This window comes from Erpetoichthys calabaricus, chromosome 5 (assembly GCF_900747795.2).
Source record: "Erpetoichthys calabaricus chromosome 5, fErpCal1.3, whole genome shotgun sequence".
In the NCBI taxonomy this organism is placed as follows: domain Eukaryota; kingdom Metazoa; phylum Chordata; class Cladistia; order Polypteriformes; family Polypteridae; genus Erpetoichthys; species Erpetoichthys calabaricus.
The window spans coordinates 157982372-158002463 of record NC_041398.2 but is presented as its reverse complement, the minus strand read 5'-3'; the positions used below and the strand labels follow the sequence as shown (position 1 = coordinate 158002463).

At 38.5% G+C, this 20092-nt stretch overlaps 1 protein-coding gene across 2 annotated transcripts in view; it reads left to right on the top strand.

Moving 5' to 3' along the window:
- grid2 (glutamate receptor, ionotropic, delta 2) overlaps positions 1-20092 on the top strand; it is a 2355570-nt gene that overhangs the window by 1990058 nt on the left and 345420 nt on the right. Inside the window, exon 10 of one of the 2 annotated variants that reach the window (XM_028802162.2) lies at positions 12126-12323. The exons of the other annotated variant lie outside the window; for it this stretch is intronic. Coding sequence (XP_028657995.1) covers positions 12126-12323 — 198 coding nt within the window. The remainder of the gene's footprint in view (positions 1-12125; positions 12324-20092) is intronic. 2 annotated transcript variants of the gene reach the window in all.

The following is a 20092-nucleotide window of genomic DNA, read 5'->3' as shown; positions in this document are numbered from 1 at the left end:
AAGATAAGATTTGCAGGCATTATAACTGGTGCTAAAAATCCAAGAGAGTCATATACTGAACAAGCAATAATAGCTACATACCAGTCTTGCAGACTCTGAGACTATGAGGATGAACTTAAAGTTTTCCTGTGGCATTTCATTTTTCTCTTCATAGCTGGAAAACCTGTGTTATACAGTTGATGCAGCATTTCATCTATATCTGTTACTGATACTCTTTAAACACTTTCAGTACAAATATGAAACTATATTACCAGGGTCTATAAATGCATATGTTTCTACATACTTTTCCCTTTTCATAGATTTTACCTTCACAGGGACAACATAGAGTGCAAATTCGTCACTTGTGCCAGTAAGTGCACAAATTCCCCACTCAGTTTCCTTGTTAGTAGATGTAGCTTCATCCTCTTTGTTGATATGCAGGATACCTGAGTGTTTCAGAAAACATATCTAATATTTCATTTTTTTGTTTACAAGTTTTACCAAAGCTCCCTGTTTGAAACATATATAGTATAAACCTTTAGAATTCAAAAATTCAATTCTGCCATTGTTAGACAATTCTTTGATTTGATTACATTCCACAACAATTTGTTTGTCACTGCAAAATGCACAATAAAGTTTTTTAAATGCATAAACAGCTGTCACATTCTTTTTTACCAAGGTGTCTTGTGTCCCCTTTTCAGCAGCGTCAGTAATGTTAGTATGGAAGAAACTCCCCGAGGAAGACAGGAATAGTTCAATCAATTAGATTTTTATTTAGTCACAGATGAGTACATGGATTCTACGTTGCAAGGCTGAAGAGCAAAGTTACATTTTTCAATTGGCTGTTTATATTTTCTTCTTCCTCCCCCTTCCCCTTATTTATCAAAAAAACATAATATTGTTTACTTAAGCATTTTATTTTATTACGCTAATGGGCCATCTGTTCTAATTTTTTTTACTTGTCAGATAGACCCTAAAGAAGGAAAGGTCATCTTTCCTGTGTCAAATAGACGCGTTCCTGAAGAACCTGGAAATTATCCTAGGTCAGCTTACTGCACCCTGTCTTATGACAAATGCCTGTATGAGTAACCTGCCGTTATAGCAAAACGGCTTTGGCAGCTATTAACCCAAAGTAGCTTGCAAGTGGTTAATTTTTCTTTCACATTAGTAACAAAACTGCTTCCTTTCAGGCCACTCTTCTGGGGAGAATTTTTTACCTTTTTGTATGTGCAGCCTCCAAGCAGAGGATACAAAATAATATCTTCTTCTGTATTTAAAAAATCATGCTGAATATTATATTTCTTCACTTGTAGTTTCACACCTGCTCTTTATTAATAAACTGGAGATTTGTACACATCGTGTCAAGTCAGTCTTCGTGTCGTCATATTGATGAAGGGAGGAGTTTAGCTGCCTAAATATCTATTACCACGTAATAGTGAGATCAGAACAATGACTAGATAGATAGATACTATGCCTTAAAATATAAAATTTTTTCTTAAGCCTTATATCTTTTTTGCCACACAGTCAGTAAAAATACCTTTATCATAGTGAATAATAAAATAACAGCTTCAGCCTTTAAGCATAAGCTCAGAAGATAAAATATGAAAACTCGAGCACAAACTCAGCAGATAATAAAGTTGGGCTTCTTTTAACAATCTCCTGGTCACTTGCAAGGTGCAATTCAATCCAGGGTACAAACTTAACTCTTACAGTACCCATATTCTTGATGAACTCATTTTAAAGTAATAGTCTCGATCCACTGTGCTAATTACTTTCATTATTTTAAACACTTCAGTCATGTCTCCTCTTAATTTCTTTTGTTTAAATTGAAAAGGTTCCCCCTTTTAATCTTTCCTCATAGTTCATCCCCTGTAGCCCTGGAATCAGCCTAGTCACTCATCTCTGGACCTTTTCCAACCTGGTCACTCTAGGTCAGGTGTAACCAGTGCATTATAAAGCTTCAGTATAACCTCCCTCAACTTATATAATATAATAATAAGTATGATAAATATGATGAATAAAGTTTAAAATGTCTTCTATGATGCTTGTTGCACTTACAAACCTGAAATTTGATTTCTTTGTAAAATTTCACCCATTTACTGATTTTCCTCACTAAAGAATGAGTAAAGGACTTGATGAAGTATCATTAATTGTATCAATTCATAGAGCTGGCTTGTAAATGGAAGTAAATATTTGTTTTTCCGAAATGCATATCTTATTGGTAGCATATGATGAGAAAATAAGAAGTGATATGATGATCACATTCTGGGGGACACTGTATTAAAATGTAGACAAGAAAGAAGGAGTGCTGTCATTATTCAGCACATACTGTAAATAATTTGAAAATAAGCCTCAAGAGTGAAGAATATAGTTAGATGAGTGCTTTTGAGAAAAGAAGCCAAACAGCCAGGAAGTCAGGTAAATTACAAATTCAATATAATTTTTATAGTTTGACACTTCAAATCACAAATTGGGATTTAAAGAAAACATGATAGTAGGCAAAATCAAAAGGGAAGACAAGAGTTCAAATACTGTACGTTATATCATAAGCTCTACATAATTCTAAAGAATGGCTAGATGTCTTCATTTACAAGCTATAAGGCACAGTGCTACCCAATGTGATAGAATGTTGCCATAACCCTAGGAACTACTGTATACTACCAGTGAAAAGTTTTAGAACACCTTAGTTTTTCCAATTTTTCTTCATATTTAATCAGTTGAAATGCAATGAATGACCTAAAATGTTGAATAGTATTATACTGCCAGATGATTACATTTAAACTTTAGGTTATCAAAATCTGAAAAAAGGGAATTTCAGAATATTGCAAATGGGCCTTCTCAAGGGAATAACTAATAGGTTGCAACTTACACGTGTTCTGCAGCAATTAAAGTAAATTAAATTAAGCAAGTTAAAGCAAATAATTTGCACATGTGCCCCAACGTCTGTTGTTTACTTAAATACAATGTCAGTCTTAAAGCAAATTTGGAACAGACTGTGTTACTACAACCTCTGAGATACTACTTGGAAAATATCCCAGTGATAATGGCAAAAACTGCAATTAACAAATGAAATGAGACAGCATTATTACCCTTTCAACTATAGGCCTTTCATTTAGAGAAATTGCAAAAAAATAATCAAAAGTATCAGTGAGTATGGTATCCTACACAGTCCAAAGGCAGTTGGAAGCTGGAAGAAACTTTGATAGGAAGAGATCTGGCAGACCCATAGTCACAACCCAATCAGAAGACAAGTTTCTGAGGGTCACCAGCTTGTGTGATAGATGCCTCCTGGATACAATCTCTTTAGAGTCAATCGAAGTTGTGACCAGTGCAATAAATGCAAAGGTGGAACAGTGTATTTCTTTATCAGCAGCTTGTGATGCACAGATGTAAAAGTGCTGGGAATTAAGTGCAAACCTTTTTAATCTGCACAAAGAATTCATAACTGCCATTCATATTGGAGTTTATGTGTGACCTCAACCAAATAACACAATTGCAATGCAGATTTTAGCTGACCAGATCTTAGCTGCTGAGAATAAATACTGCAGTTATTACCTTGGGTGACTTTAATAGCTCCACCTTGGTATCTGAGCTTCCCAAATACAAACAGCTGGTAAAAATGTGACATTATAGAGGAGAACTATATTTATTCTAGACTCAGGCGCCGTCGTGAGTGGCAGCCATTCCAGCAGCTCCGTGTATGACTTTATTTTTTTTACCTTTTTCTCTATTTCACTGTTAACTCCTACCACTTTCTTTTATGTGGACTCGTTCCCTGGACACTTTTTACTTTTTGGACATGGATTTTTACACGCCGAGACTCATCTATTCAAGTAGTCAACTTCAAGCGCTGAGAACAAATGCCCACACCGGTGTGGTTCCGTATTTACCTGATGAGGTAAGAAGACGGTATCGTGGCAGCAGAGCCGGTGCTAAGATAAAAGCCAAGCGTTTAGCAAGAAAGTGTCACTACAAACCTTCGGTGCCTTCTGTGATCCTGGGAAATGTGAAGTCACTACCAAATAAAATCGACAAACTGGCTGCGCTGGTGAAAAATGTCAGGACCTACAGAGAATGCAGTTTGTTGTGTTTTAGTGAAACGCGGCTAACAACTAACATCCCAGATGCTAACGTGGAGCTGCCTGGGTTTAGCACTGTTAGAGCCGACAGAGACGCAAGTACCTGCGGGAAGCAGAAAGGAGGAGGACTCGCACTCTATGTCAATACAAGATGGTGCAACTCTGGACATGTTAACGTTAAAATCTCCACTTGCTGCAGGGACATTGAATTGTTGGCCATAAGTCTGCATCCCTATTACTTGCCCAGAGAGTTTGGACATGTCATTGTTGTTATTGTATACATCCCTCCTTGGGCGAAAGTGGAGATAGCGGTTGACGTCATCCATTCTGCAGTTGCTAAATTACAAACACAGCACCCCGAGGCGCTTGTGCTAATCGCTGGAGACTTTAACCATGTAACGTTGGACAAAACATTACCTGCCTTCTCCCAGTATGTGGATTATAACACCCGGGGAAATAGGACTATTGACCTACTGTATGCAAACGTTAAGGATGCATACAGCTCCACCCCGCTGCCTGCGCTTGGGAAAGTAGATCATAACCTGGTTCTGCTTCAGCCTCACTACAAACCAAGAGTGAGGGAGCTACCTACAACCACACACTCATTCAGGAAGTGGTTCCCTGAGGCAGAGCAGGCTCTGAGAGAATGCTTTGGAACTACGGACTGGGATATCCTGCAGGTTTCATATAATGAGAACATTGAGGAGGTTGTTGACTGCACTACTGATTACATCAACTTCTGTATGGACATTGTAGTTCCAGTAAGAACAGTACTCTGCTATGCTAACAACAAGCCATGGATTACAAGTGATATCAAGGGCCCTTTGAACCAGAAGAAAAGGGCTTTTAAAGGTGGTGATCAGCATGAGCTCAAGCACGTGCAGAAGGAACTCCGAATCCAGCTTAGGGTGGTGAAGGAGCAGTACAGGAGAAAGCTGGAGCAGAAGTTGCAGAATAACAGCATGAAGGAAGTGTGGGATGGGATGACGATCATCACTGGCTGCAGCTCGAAGCAGCCACCATCGAGGGAGACGTGGAGAGAGCAAACCAGATGAACAAATTTTTTAACAGGTTTGACCACCCTAAGCCACTCTCACCTCGGAGTACTGAACCCTCCACCCATCCTTCTGCTGATACCAGCATAGGTGAGAGTTTACCCCAATCCACAATTACAGCAGCCCAGGTAAGCACAGAGCTGAGGAGACTTTGTGCCAGCAAAGCAGCGGGTCCAGATGGAGTATCGCCACGACTGCTGAAGGCCTGTGCGTTGGAGCTGGGGAGTCCTGTACAGTGCATCTTCAACCTGAGCCTGGAACAGGGGAGAGTCCTGAGGCTTTGGAAAACATCTTGCATCACCCCAGTCTCAAAGGTATCACGTCCAGGTGAGCCTGTCGCTCTGACGTCACATGTGATGAAGACCATGGAGCGGCTGCTGCTTCACCACCTGAGGCCACAGGACCGCCATGCCCTCGACCCTGAGTATAGGTTCAGCCTATATACATCAGACTTCCCATACAACTCGGAGTCCTGCCACATGCAAAAGTTCACTGATGACACTGCTATTGTGGGCTGCATCAGGAGTGGGCAGGAGGAGGAGTACAGGAACCTAATCAAGGACTTTGTTAAATGGGGTGACACAAACCACCTACAACTGAACACCAGCAAAACCAAGGAGCTGGTGGTGGATTTTAGGCGGCCCTGGCCCCTCATGGACCCCGTGATCATCAGAGGTGACTGTGTGCAGAGGGTGGAGACCTATAAATACCTGGGAGTGCAGCTTAATGATAAATTGGACTGGACTGCCAATACTCAAGCTCTGTGTAAGAAAGGACAGAGCCGACTATACTTCCTTAGAAGGCTGGCGTCCTTCAACATCTGCAATAAGATGCTGCAGATGTTCTACCAGATTGTTGTGGTGAGTGCCTTCTTCTACGTGGTGGTGTGCTGGGGAGGCAGCATAAAGAAGAGAGACACCTCACTCTGGACAAACTGGTGAGGAAGGCAGGCTCTATTGTAGGCATGGAGCTGGACAGTTTGACATCGGTGGCAGAGTGACGGGCACTGAACAGGCTCCTGTCAATCATGGAGAATCCACTGCATCCACTAAACAGGATCATCTCCAGACAGAGGAGCAGCTTCAGCCACAGACTGCTGTCACTTTCCTGCTCCACTGACAGACTGAGGAGATGTTCCTCCCCCACACTATGTGACTCTTTAATTCCGCCCGGGGGGGGTAAATGTTAACATTATACATAAATATTGTCTGTCTTTATACCTGCATTGTTATCATTCTTTAATTTAATATTTTCTTTATCAGTATGCTGCTGCTGAAGTATGTGAATTTCCCCTTGGGATTAATAAAGTATCTATCTATCTATCTAGAACACTCTGGATCATTTTTATACCACTATCTCTGATGCTTACAGTGCCATTCCACAGGCTACTTTGGGCTGCTCTGAGCATTCCATGATATTTCTTGACCCTTCGTATAGACAAAAATTGAAATCATCTAAGCCAGATATAAAAAACATGCATAAGTGGACTAGTGATGCCGTAAAGAGACTACGGGGAGATATGTAGAGTTGCCTTGTAGGGATTAGATGAGTACATAGACACAGTACTTCTTAAGTATGTTTTCGTCAGGAAACCTATATTCAAATAATATTTGAATTATCAAATACAGTAATGACAAACCATGGCTTCTTAAAAATCAGTTAAAAACTAAAGAGGAATCTTACAAAACTGAAGACAAAAATGTTTACAAATTGACTAAATATCAACCAGACAAAGCCAATAAAGATGCCAATAGCAAATACATGGACAAGCTAGAACAGGGCTTCTCCACAAATGATTGCTTGCCTGAAATGCTTTAAAAGTGATCACTGCTTGCAAATTCAAACACACTCATACAGGTTAAACCATCTCTACTTGACCAGTTGAATAGTTTTTATTGCAGGTTTGATACACACCTCTCCAACAACCAGGACATCAATCCACCTGACTCATCTTTCTTTCAGTTCAGCTGCATCTCCCATCTCAGCATTTCTGAACATGAAGTCTCTTTGCTTCTCCGGAGATAGAAATGTTGTAAAGCTCCAGGTTCAGATAGCATCTCTCCATCCACATTGAAGCATTGTTCTGATCAGTTAACCCTAGTATTTACAGAACATTTCCCTCAGTCTTTTGCTCAATCCAAAGTCCCTGCCTGTTTCAAAAAGTCCATAATCACCCCTGTACCTAAGAAGCAAAATATTTACAGTTAAAATGATTATATGCCAGGAACACGGACCTCTGTAATAATCCATTTGAACAACTTATTCTTCAGCACCTCAGATCTGTCAGAAATCTAAATCCAGTTGGCTTACCATGCCAACAGGTCAATTGAGAATACATAACTCTTCACTACATCGTGCAGCATTTAGACTCTTCAGTTACTTATGCCATTCTTATGGATTCTATTTGTGGGTTTCATTTCTGTATTTAATACAATAATACCATGGCTTCTCTTCAGCCACCTTCCCAGTATTTAACGTAGACTATGCCATATATCTGTATTATTGACTTTCTAAGTAATAGATGTCAGAGATTGAAGATGTTTGAATATCAGTCAGGGTCCCTAGCCCTGACAACAGGGTTCCCTCAAGGTTGTGTTCTATCCCCTCTCCTTATAAGGTGCCATATCAGAGAGCTGGGGATTGGCCAATCGGTGCACCTCAAAAATCTTAATTTTAATTCCTTGAAAACAATAGAAATTGTTGTGGGTTTTAAACTACTCACCTCATACACCCCGAGTTCTAAATGATATACAGTATTTGTCTACAGGATAGAATCATTTAAATATGTTGGATGTTTGTTCTCCATCAACTTAAAAGGTTTAACCTGTCTTCTCAATCTGTGCTGGTTATGTTTTATAGAGCCATCATTGAAAGCATCCTTACTTTGCCCATAACAGTTTGGTTTGTCAATGCATCTGCTCAATATAAACATAAACTGCAGCATATTATTCAGACAGCAGAAAAGATTGTTGGACTGAAGCTGGACATTGAGGTCTGCTTACATCACAGGTCAAGAAACGAGCCAGAAATATAAGGCTACACTCATCCAGGCAGCCACCTCCTTCAGTTTTTAACATTGAGGAAACATTACTGGTCACTAAAGGGAAGAACTACTAGACATAAAAGCAGTTTCTTTTCTACTGCAGTCACTATTGTTAAACACAGTCGTTGATTCACCTCTGTCTCTTCCTGATTTCTATTCTCCCACATTCAATATAAACTGTTTATTTTATGTTCAGTTTTTTTGGGACATCTAATGCATTACTGGGGGTGAGTGTAGTTATACTTCACTATATTGTTTTATAAATATATATACTGTAAATAAATATCCTGTATATATGTGTTTACTGTATATAATGATGTGATGGTGTCTTTTATTATAAATTGTGTTGTTTAATTCTATGTGCCTTGTTATGTGTGTGGATGAAACATCAAGAGAAATTCCTAGCAATTATGTTCCCTGCAATAAAGTTCAAAGTTCAAGTTCATTAGGAATTATGCAGATTATTTCACTTATATTAGTTTAATGTTATGTTTATATATTCTGTTTAAGATAATTACCATCATCTTAATAAACCCAAATACCTACAGGGGTATATGTAGAGAATGTTTAAAGCAGTTATTCTCTTCAAAACTCATTCAGTTAAACAAAATATCTAGTTACAGTTTTACACATCACAAAAAGCCAAGGCTCCTTATGTGCATGTGAAATTCCTGGAGTTGTATAGGGTAAGTAATACAGTATATCATTAATAAGAATATATGCATATCATGTGTGTTCCGTGTCTACAAAGATCTGGGTAAGTGTAGGATGAAAGGAAAATACGGGGCAAGAAATGCTGAACATATACCTAAAGCAGAAACTTTTCCAGGTTATACTAATAATGACGTGAAGTGTCAAATATCAAATATCAAATAAACACGTACACTTTAATTCAAGAATATAACCAAAAAAAAAGCATTTGATTTATATGTTGCTGTCAAAGAGTTAAAAACCCAAGCTCAAATGTCAATCTACAAGGATTTTATATGTATTCTTGGATGGTGCAGAGGTAAGAACTGCTGCCTTATAGCCCAAAGGTCCTGGGTTCAAGACCGCACACTCCATGTTTTGAGTAGTGAGCTGCTATTATTATTATTACTACATTATAATATAATAAAAACATACATTTGATTTGAGTCTGTAACACCCGGTGTAAATTTTGGCTACTTGTAAAACTTAGCACCTGTTTTTTTTTATTATTATTCAGTTTTATTCTCTCAGTGACGTTCATGTGGTACAACGAACTTGCCTCTCCCTCTCTGAGTGATCTCCATTTGTTTCACAAGAGCTGGAAACAAGTGCCCAGAGTGTGAAAACTGCTAAAAAAAACTAAAACTGTTGTGTTTTTATTTTTATCAAATTTTATTTTTTGTTTTTTCTTTATTTTTCTTTATTTTATGTTAACAGCTAAAAATGCTAGACATTGTGAAAATAAATAGGTGCCAGAATAATGTTTTTTTTTTTAATCCTACCTCTCTCCTTCTCTGGCTTCTTCTTTCTCAAAAAAAACAGCTGATGGATCAGACTATATTTGTTTTTGATACTTGACATGGTGTACTATGCTCTGATGGCTATTAAGTATAATTGTAAGCTTTGACATTGCATACTCTTTCCCTCTCTCTCCTGTCACTCATAATCTCATATGCTGTTTTAGTGTTTTTGCTACTATCTACATACCTATTACCTACTAACATAACGCTTGATATTCCTGCGTAGTGCGTAATCAAGTTTAGGAAACTCCTAAGCTTGACACTACATACTAGCTTTCCTGTGGTTCCCTCAGAATGCCTGGGTGGGGCTCGAACAATGGTTCCAGCCCAAGGAACCCCTCCCTCTTAATTCTGCCCCTGCGCCTAACAGTGCTATATAGGCATGTGGTATAGCGGGTCCACAGCTCTCTTAGCAAAGGCCAGTTTTTAAATAATCACTGCACTCATGACTTAGCGAGAGGGCATGGTAGTTGTGGCTGTAGCGTCTCAGGGCAATCTGCAGCATGGGCATTTCTCACCTAAGTGCACAGGTGAGAGACTGCTCACATCCGTGATTGCTCCTGAGGTTGCTAATGTGCTGCAGCTGCTATGTCCTCTCGGCATATATAAAAGCGCGAGCCGGCTTGAAGGGAAGAAATGGAAGAAAGAACAAGAAAGATGAACAGAAAGAGAGAAAGAGGTTGCTGGAAGGAAGGGAGGAGAAAGCCGGTGAGAGAGAGAGCGCGAAGGTGAACGAGTGAGCGAGAGCATGCTCGAGTGCAGCTGGACTGTGGGCCCTAGCGAGGTGTGTAGTTAACAGCGAGGGCAGTTGATTGTAGTCGCTCCCGCTGAGCATTTGGAGAAGAGCGGGAGTGACTGTGACTCGCCGCAGAGGACAGCGGGAGTCGGGAGACTTAGGTTTTTTAATCTCCAGCGTGGGAGTCCTGGCTGCTGGAGAGAAGCTGGGATGAGAGCGAGACCAAAGCTAGGATCGGGAGGCCTCCAGACCGGAGTGATTGAAAGGTCAGCTGCAGAGAGAGCGTCTCGCCTGCTGCAGGGCCCTAACAGGAGAAGCAGGTGAGATGCTAATGGAAAAGAAGCACTGGGCTTTTACTTGTTTTAAAGGACTGTTTCCAGCAATGTTTTAACCTCGTCATTTTTTTAATGGATTATTTATTTATTGAACGTTGGACACTGCACTACTGCACTTTGTGGACTTTGTTTTTATTTATTTTAATAAAAACACTTTTGCACATTTACATCATCCCCTTGCTCCATTGTTATTGCCTCACTCTCTAGCTCATCTAGGTAACATTATCGATGGTGTTGGGTTCAAGGGCCCCTGAACGGCGGATGGGAGCATGGAGTTGAACCCGCATCGTCACAAGGCATCATAGACATCATCAGTTTCTGTAGTTGTCAAAAAGGTTTTTAATGAAAGAATTGCACATTCTGCCTGGAGTTATTGTAATGTCATAATTACTCCTACTTCCTAAGCTGGCTGTAATGAGTATCAAGCGGGAAGTTGCTGATCATATTTCATATGACAGTGCCAGTGAGGACTTTGCAGGAAAGAATTCTGGGAAGGTAAAATTATAAATAAAAAAAGTTCTTATTGTCATTTTGTTAAATATTAGTTGTGAAAGCTAGCAAATATTGTAATGTTTATATAAAGTATAATTTACATATTCCAAAGATAATTATGTTCTTTAATTTATTCCTGTATTCATATATTTTTATTTGTGAGTTTGCCTCAAAGCACCTGTTAAAGATATTTATTATTATTATATTATCTATAATTGCGCTTTGTGCACTTTGCACATATTGATTTTGACATTATTTGGATCAGTTGCTTTAAATTAAGGCATCTGTGTTTTTAATATGCATTTATATTGGCTTTTTTTTTTCAGTGATGAACCCCGTTTAGGGCTCCGCATGGGCTTTGGCTGGCACTGGTCTTGTCTGGTTCTAACTGCTTTTGTGTTTCAGCATGGAATTAATGTATTAATTCTAACAGATCTGAAAATTCAGCAAAATTATATGCAATGATTTTGCATATGTTTGAATTGTACACAAAGTTTCACTTTTTCATGACATTCCAGTAAGAAGTTGTACACAATTATATTTGTAGTAGGTGACCATTTTATCTTTCCCTTTATTTTTTGGTGTTGGGGTGGGGGGCAGGGAAAGAAGTGGCTGAATAAATCTGTTAGTGTTGGCAACATATCATGTGAGTTACATAGTTCAGATTCTACCAATGGATCTAAAAAAAACTGCCAAAATGATTGCTTTTCAAAACTGTTTTTTTATTATTAGTTTCCATTTTCTCTTTTGGACATATTGATGAACATCCATTTCTTCATTCATGAACCTAATATCAGACTATGACAATAAGAAAAACTAATACATTCTTAAATGCATTCCAGAGCACCTACTTTACAATTTACACTATCATTTATTTATTAAGCTGATTTCATTTTTCTTAATATTGTAATTTCAGGAGGAACCTTTCGTAATGGTATCTGAAAATGTGTTGGGAAAACCAAAAAAATATAGGGGATTCTCTATTGATGTTCTTGATGGTCTGTCCAGTTACTTGGGATTCAAATATGAAATCTACATAGCTCCGGATCATAAGTATGGAAGTCCACAGTCAGATGGATCCTGGAATGGCTTGATTGGAGAACTGGTGTTCAAGGTGAGGTATTTTATTATTAAATGTTGCATCATGCTTGAGATATTTGACTTACTGCTTCTGTATCAGTTAGGAATACAATTATAACAGGGAGCTGCTAGTTAAATGCACTTAATTAGCTGTATCAGTTTGGTCTGGAACACAGATTTATGATAAAACTATGGCAATGACAACAGACACCTGCAACAATGTGCTGCTTTACAGCCTGGCAAGAGTTATAAGGCTACGCAATTTAAGCACTATTTACAATTGGGGAACATTCAAGATAGTTTCTGATCTTCCCAGAAGTTGATACCCCAGTAAGATCTTTGCAAGATCAGAAAATATAATGCTCTGACAAATTACAGGGATCACATATGTCAATAAGCTAAACGATATAGCTTGCAGGAAAGGGGATAGCCTTTTTTCTATGAAAATTACAAAATTTAAGAAGGGACGTCTGATTCAACCACAAGGATTCTGGGATAGTGTCTTTTATACAGACAATCCTAACACAGAGTTTTGCTCAATTCCACAGTGGGTAAAAAGCAAGAACAATTTATCATGACACGAACCATAATGTGAATTTCCCCTTGGGATTAATAAAGTATCTATCTATCTATCTATCTATCTATCTATCTATCTATCTATCTATCTATCTATCTATCTATCTATCTATCTATCTATCTATCTATCTATCTATCTATCTATCTATCTATCTAGTTCTTGTATTGTGGCTACACATTCCTGCCTATGGCAATTTTATTTTTCTACCAAACAACTAGCCAGTTGTATTATCATGGAATTACAAAAAGTGTTCTCTTTCATTTCATTTGGAGATAATTTAACAATGGTAAAGATCAGATTGACTGAAGTTTCTGGTGGAATGATGATTGCACTCTTATCTCTCTTTCTCTGTTCAGAGTTGAATTGACTGTCTTTAGAAAGGATACCTGTGCATTAAATAGAATCATTTCTACATTAATTAGTGAAAGTCAAGCAAAATGACACCTTTTATTGGCTAACTAAAAAGATTACAATATGTAAGCTTTCAAGGCAACTCGGGCCCCTTCAGGCAAGATGTAATGTAATAAAAGGTGTCATTTTGCTTGACTTTTCACTACATTCATAATGGCTAACATGGTATAACACCCTAGTACTACATTAATTATAGTTGTTTAAAATATTGTTTACATTACTATTTAGAGTCCATTATTTCTTCCTCCATTTGGAGACTTGTTTCTTATCCATATACCTGGAAAGGCATAGCTTATATTCTGTCCATTCCCAGAGTCAATATGACTTGTTTCATACAGGGGTGCAGTCACTTATTATTTGTAGGATGAGGATGTAGATGACTCCCCCTTTTCACAAGTCAAGAATTGTGTCTTTAAATTATCTCTTGGGGCCTGCAGTCTTTTGTAAATACTTTTGCCACATGCTTTGCAAGTCACTTTAGGTTTTATGCAAAGCATCCAGCTCGCGCAGGGTTGTTTAATTATGCTGCAACCAAACTCATACCATTTGTCAAGTATGGTTATGGAGAAGTAATGAACTATAGGCTTTTGCATTCACCTGGATACTTCATAATTATTGGATTCACCATGAAGTTCTCTCTATCCTAAACATTTCTTCCTAAAAATTTCTTCCTAAGAATTTGACATTGAAGTAAGAGTAGCAATTGCAGATCAAAAGAAATGTGTAGCATCCTTGGAATCATAAGTTACTTTTTATTACAGTGGATGGAAGGTTGCAAACAAGGGCATAATGGATGCAAATCATAGGGATTCCTATCTTATGACATCTTTAGAAATGTTGCTATATAGCAATTTCTAAGATGTTATTTGTCAAGTGATGTTTGTTTATTTTTTGTCCAGAGGAAGTCAAGTTCAAGTTTAGCAATATACACTGAACCATAAAATCACATTGGGTAAGCAGTCTCCAATAAGCAGGGGGCACATTACCTCAGTTTAAAACAGCAGAAGAAAGTATTTTTAAATTTCATAATGCAGCAGTAGTTGCTGTCCAGAAAAGACTCTGTATACCAGATGGCAGTGTTCAGACTGTGTAAATAATGAAAATTAGTTACAGAACCAACTTATCAGATAGATTTGGGATATGTGACTGTGAATTTAGTTTGTGGTAATTGAGGCATATTGTACAGTTGTGGTATATTGTTTGATACCCAGGAAACTTGCATGAAACTTTATTAAGTTAAAAAAATCAACCTATCTTCCCCAATTGCTTGTAATTGTGGTCAAGAAATATGAAACAGAAACCTTAAAGTATATAAAATACATTAATTTCAAAGTCAAATTTATTCATTCACTCATTAAAGATAGCACACACAATGAAAAAATACATGTCCATATTGTTACCACAAACATATCCCATCTTTTCTGAACATGAAACCAACTGGAAGTAGATTAATTTGTAGGAGAAGTATTTGGCACCAGATAGACTACCACGTTATAGATAAAGATGGCTCTTATTGGCTTGCTAGCTTTTTGCCAAAAAGGTTCCGTCAGTAGGAGCTCTCTCCTCGTTGAAGCAGGGATCAAAATGAGATGCCATGTTTCTGGGAACCTCCAATTTTATATTGTCTGCACAGAAGAGAGCAGTCTCTGAGTGCTGTAGGATTAGTTAGGTATCCTCCTTGGGTGTGTTCTCAGCACTGTGGGTAAAAGAGAAGATACAGTTTGTGACAGCACCCCCTTCTTACCTGGAATGGTACCTCTTTCCTCATCAGGGCCAGGAAGGTGATCCCCAGGTGCATATGCATGACAACAGGTATATTTTTTAAAAAGTTTAACAAACTTTAATTACAGTATTAAGCTATTTACAGTACAGTCACATTAACAGATACTGGTCTATAACATATATAAAATATTTACCTTTACTTACAGATTTTATTTTCTCTACAAATAAAAATCTTTTACACCCCAGATTTCTGTGATTAATTAGTTTATAGTATGCAAATTCACTCTTCAGTCTATTTATTTCTATTTATTTTTCTTTTTGTTTATATATTGGGGAAGTTGGCACATTTTATTCATTTAAACAGGATGCCAGATATCAGTCATACAAGTATTTCCTAAACATTGAAATAAAATACCATCAGTGTGACTAATTTTTAAATTTTGTATTTTTAAAACTGAAAAAATATTTTATCTTTGGCTTGATTATTATTTCACAATCAGGAGGTTCTGTTTCTTTTATTAGATTACCATAGACAAAAACCTTCACACTGGGGACATACACTCAAGTTTATTAAAGTGTCTTCATTTTTTTTTTTTTTTAACAAGTGATGTATCTATTTCCTAGCTCACGAGGTGCAGCTGCATTATACTTCTATTTGTTATTGACCTGGGCTGCATTTCCCGAAAACATTGTAATGCTAAGAAAATTGTAAAATCAATCTTAAGATAAATTGTTAATTTAAGAGTGGATAGAGAGAGTACAGCTGCGATAAAGAATTCTAACCTAGAAGAATATTAGTTGCATTCTATGTCTCCAACTACTAGCTCACAAACCCAGCATTTACATGTTATGTAAATTAAATCAGTGGGCTGTAGCTGATACCAGTCATACACCCAGCCTCTTAAAGCCATATTACACTTGCTATAAAGGTTCTCTGTATTCAATGTCCAGGAGATTTTTGCAATTACTAAAGACTTTTTATAGATATTGTGGCAAAGTAGCCTAGGAAGTACCCATTGATATGTTCACAGACCAAATTCAACAGTGCGTCAAAAAACAAGAAATAATGAAATTATTTCAATATGTGCCATTGCCAGAAGGTTTGCTGTGTCTCCCAGCACAGTCTCAAGGACATGGAAGAGATTCCAGGAGACAGGCAGTTACTCTTGGACAGCTGGAAGTGGCCGTAGAAGGTTCTTAACCCATCACCAGGACCCATCATCTGGTCCTTTGCGCAAGGAGGAACAGGATGAGCACTGTCAGAGCCCCACAAAATGACCTCCAGCAGGCCACTGGTGTGAATGTCTCTGACCAAACAATCAGAAACAGACTTCATGAAGATGCCCTGAGGGCCCAACGTCCTCAGAATTGGCAGGTCCACCACTGGCGCCCTGTGCTTTTCACAGATGAGAGCCGGTTCACCCTGAGCACATGTGAGAGACGTGAAAGGGTCTGGAGAAGCCATGGAGAATGTTATGCTGCCTGTAAAATCGTTCAGCATGACCAGTTTGGTGGTGGGTCAGTGATGGTATGGGGAGGCATATCCATGGAGGGATGCACAGGCTTCTACAGGCTAAACAATGTCACCTAGACTGCCATTAGGTATCGGGATGAAATCCTTGGACCCATTGTCAGACCCTATGCTAATGCAGTGGGTCCTGGGTTCCTCCTGGTACACAATAATGCCCAGCCTCATATGGTGAGAGTATGCAGGCAATTCCTGGAGGATGAAGGAACTGATACCATTGACTGGCCCCCACACTTGCCTGACCTAAATCCAACAGAACACCTCTGGGACATTATGTTTCAGTCCATCCAACACCGCCAGGTTGCATCTCAGACTGTGCAGGAGCTCAGTGATGCCCTGGTCCAGATCTGGGAGAAAACCCCCCAGGACACCATCCGTCTTCTCATTAGGAACATGCCCCAACATTGTCAACTACTGAATACGACTTTGAGTTGCTGCAATGAAATTTCGGCAAAATGGACTAGCCTGCCACATTATTTTTTCACTTTGATTTTCGTGGTGTCTTTGAATTCAGCCGTCTGTAGGTTGATAATTTTTATTTCGATCAAACGATGTGGCATTCTTTCATTTCTAACACATTGCCCAGTCCATATCAGTATAGATATCCAGCATGATTTTTTTCCCATTAAGATCTGATGTGTTTTCAAAGTCACTTCTGAATAACGATGTTAAGATACTCTCCAAAGTCCTTGCCAGTTGGATTGAGAAAGTTTTCCTTCGATAATATCACAAGACCAAGCTGGATTTATTAAAGGCAGACACTTAGCTTCCAATCTTCATTGCCTGTTTAATGTAGCATATTCACCCACAAAGTCTAACACCCCGGAGATATTATTATTGTTGGATGCAGAAAAAGCATTTGATATGGTTGAATGGAACTACCTTTTCACCACATTGGAAAAATTGGGGTTTGGCCCGAACATATGTGCATGGATTAAACTGCTGTATACCAGTCCAGAAGCTACAGTTTGCATTAACAGAATTATTTCAGACTACTTCAAACTAAAATGTGGTACTAGACAAGGATGCCTCTTATCACCACTGCTTTTTGCAATCGCCATACAGCCACTGGCAGTTCACTGTCGAAATGCTTTTGAGATATAGGGGATTATCAGAGAAAGACTTGAACAAAAAACAAAAAATTTCACTGTATGCAGATGATATGGTACTGTATACAGTGGAACCTCTGGTCATGAACGTCTCGGACCACGTACAAATCGGTTTACACCCAAAAAGTTCTCCAAACTTTTGCATCTGTTCATGACCACACACTCAGGTTATGAACAAGCCAGTTTCCCTTCCGGTTTGTACGCGCCAATGATTTCCGCAAGTGTTCAGTCTCTCCCTGTGTATTCCCTGTGCAGCAAGCGAGCAAGAGAGAGAGAGAGCGCGAGTGAGAGAGAGAGAGCGTGAGTGAGAGAGAGAGCGCGAGCAAGAGAGAGCGCAAGAGCATGAGCGAGTGAGAGAGAGCGAGCGAGCGAGAGAGAGAGAGCGCGAGAGAGAGAGAGAGAGCGCGCGAGAGAGAGAGAGCGCGAGTGAGCGTACATATATTTACATACAGCTCATACGGTCCAAAACGGATTAATTGTATTTATATACAATCCTATGGGGGAAATGACTTCGGGTCACGACCAAATCAGGTTGCGACCAGAGTTTTGGAATGAATTACGGTCGTGACCCGTGGTTCCACTGTATATCAGATCCACAAAATACTGTGCATACAGTCCTAACAGTACTAACAGAATTTCAAAAGAATTCTGGTCTCAGAATTAATTTGAATAAAAGTGTGCTCTTTCCAGTGAACTCTCCAGCACACAATATTAGATTAGACACCCTTCCTTTTATGATCGCAGATCAGTTTAAATACCTAGGGGTAAACATCACAAGTAAACATAAAGCTCTTCATTAACAACATTTTGTTGTCTGCTTGGAAAAACTTAACAAAGACTTGCATAGACTTGGTCTACCCTTCATCTCACTTTAGCTGGAAGAATTAATATTGTCAGGATGAATATCCTTCCTAAGTTTCTTTTTCTATTTCAAAGCATTCCAATATACATCAACAAATCACTTTTTAAGAAGTTAGATTCAATCATAACCTAATTTATTTGGAATTCAAAACATCCACCCATCCAAAGGGTGAGCCTACAAAGACCTAAGGCATGGCTCTACCTAACTTTCAGTTTTATTACTGGGTGGCAAATATATAAGCTATAAAAACCTGGACATTGACATTGAAATAAAATCCTGCAGAATTTCTATATATTCCTTGCTTTGTACCCCAGTAAATGCAAGTTATCGCCAATATACTAATAACCCAATTGTGCTTCATTCACTCAGAATATGGAACCAATGCAGGAAGTATTTTAAGATAGAGAAGCTTTTATCTGTGGCACCTGTGCACGATAACTATCTTTTTCCTCCCTCTCAAACGTATGCAGCTTTTAATGTCTGGAAAACATTCGGATTAAATCACTTAGAGATCTGTACATGGACAACGTCTTTGCATCCTATGAACAACTACACTCTAAATTTAACCTGCCAGTAACACATTTCTTTCACTACCTCCAAATTAGAAACTTTGTTAAACAAAACCTGCCCAACTTTCCTCACCTCCCACCTACTTCTATTCTGGAAAAAAAATTGATCAGTCTGGAGGACTTGGACAGCATTTCTGTAATATACAGTATAAAAACATTTTAAAGTCCCTCCCTTTCAAAGATCCCAGAGTAGAATTACCAAAACCTACAAAAAAACGTGTAAATCCGGCCCACCTTAAATCACTTCGCACCTCTCTGTCGGCATCTTTTGTCTTGTAAATGTGTTGATTAGCACAAGCAGCATGCAGCCCGCTATACCATCCCCACCCCCACCCCCCACCCCCACTGCTGCAGAAAGGGCAAGAAGTTCTCCCAGCTCAAGGCTTAATTATCTTTGAGTGAAGTGCTGGAGTTTTAGTGGGGAAATAATAGATCATTATTTGGAATACATACATTTCATGTGTATTCAGTGTCTATAACAATCTGTGTAAATGCATCGTTAAAGCAGAAACGTTTTTCATGTTTTAGTAATAAATGACAAAATGTCGACATGAATTGTATAATGTGTGAAACCTAAAGTACTTGTAAAAGTTAGCTTTTTTCTTTTATTCTCTCAGTCATGATACAAAGATCTGACGCTGTTAGTTTTTTATTTGAAACTGGGAATAACTATAGATGTAAGTGGTGTTTCAAGACAATGGAATTGGAAATTCTCATATCTGGGGGGATAAAAGCTGACACACAAACGCTGTTGAATCTGCCTAATTCGTATCTCACTGTCACTTGAATTTGTTTTTTATTCAGTTTTATTGAGTGTTCCTGCTCACACTGAATAATTATGTACCTTATGGTCCATGATGTCAAAGCCGCACTGACAAAAAACAGAGACCTGTACATTACATTTCAGAAAACATTGTGGCACTGATGCAACTTTATTCATATTATTCATATTCATTTGCATGCCTGCTTGCGGTTGTAGTCAGTGACCGCGTTTGTTTTTTCCAGATCTTGCCCAATCTCCACAT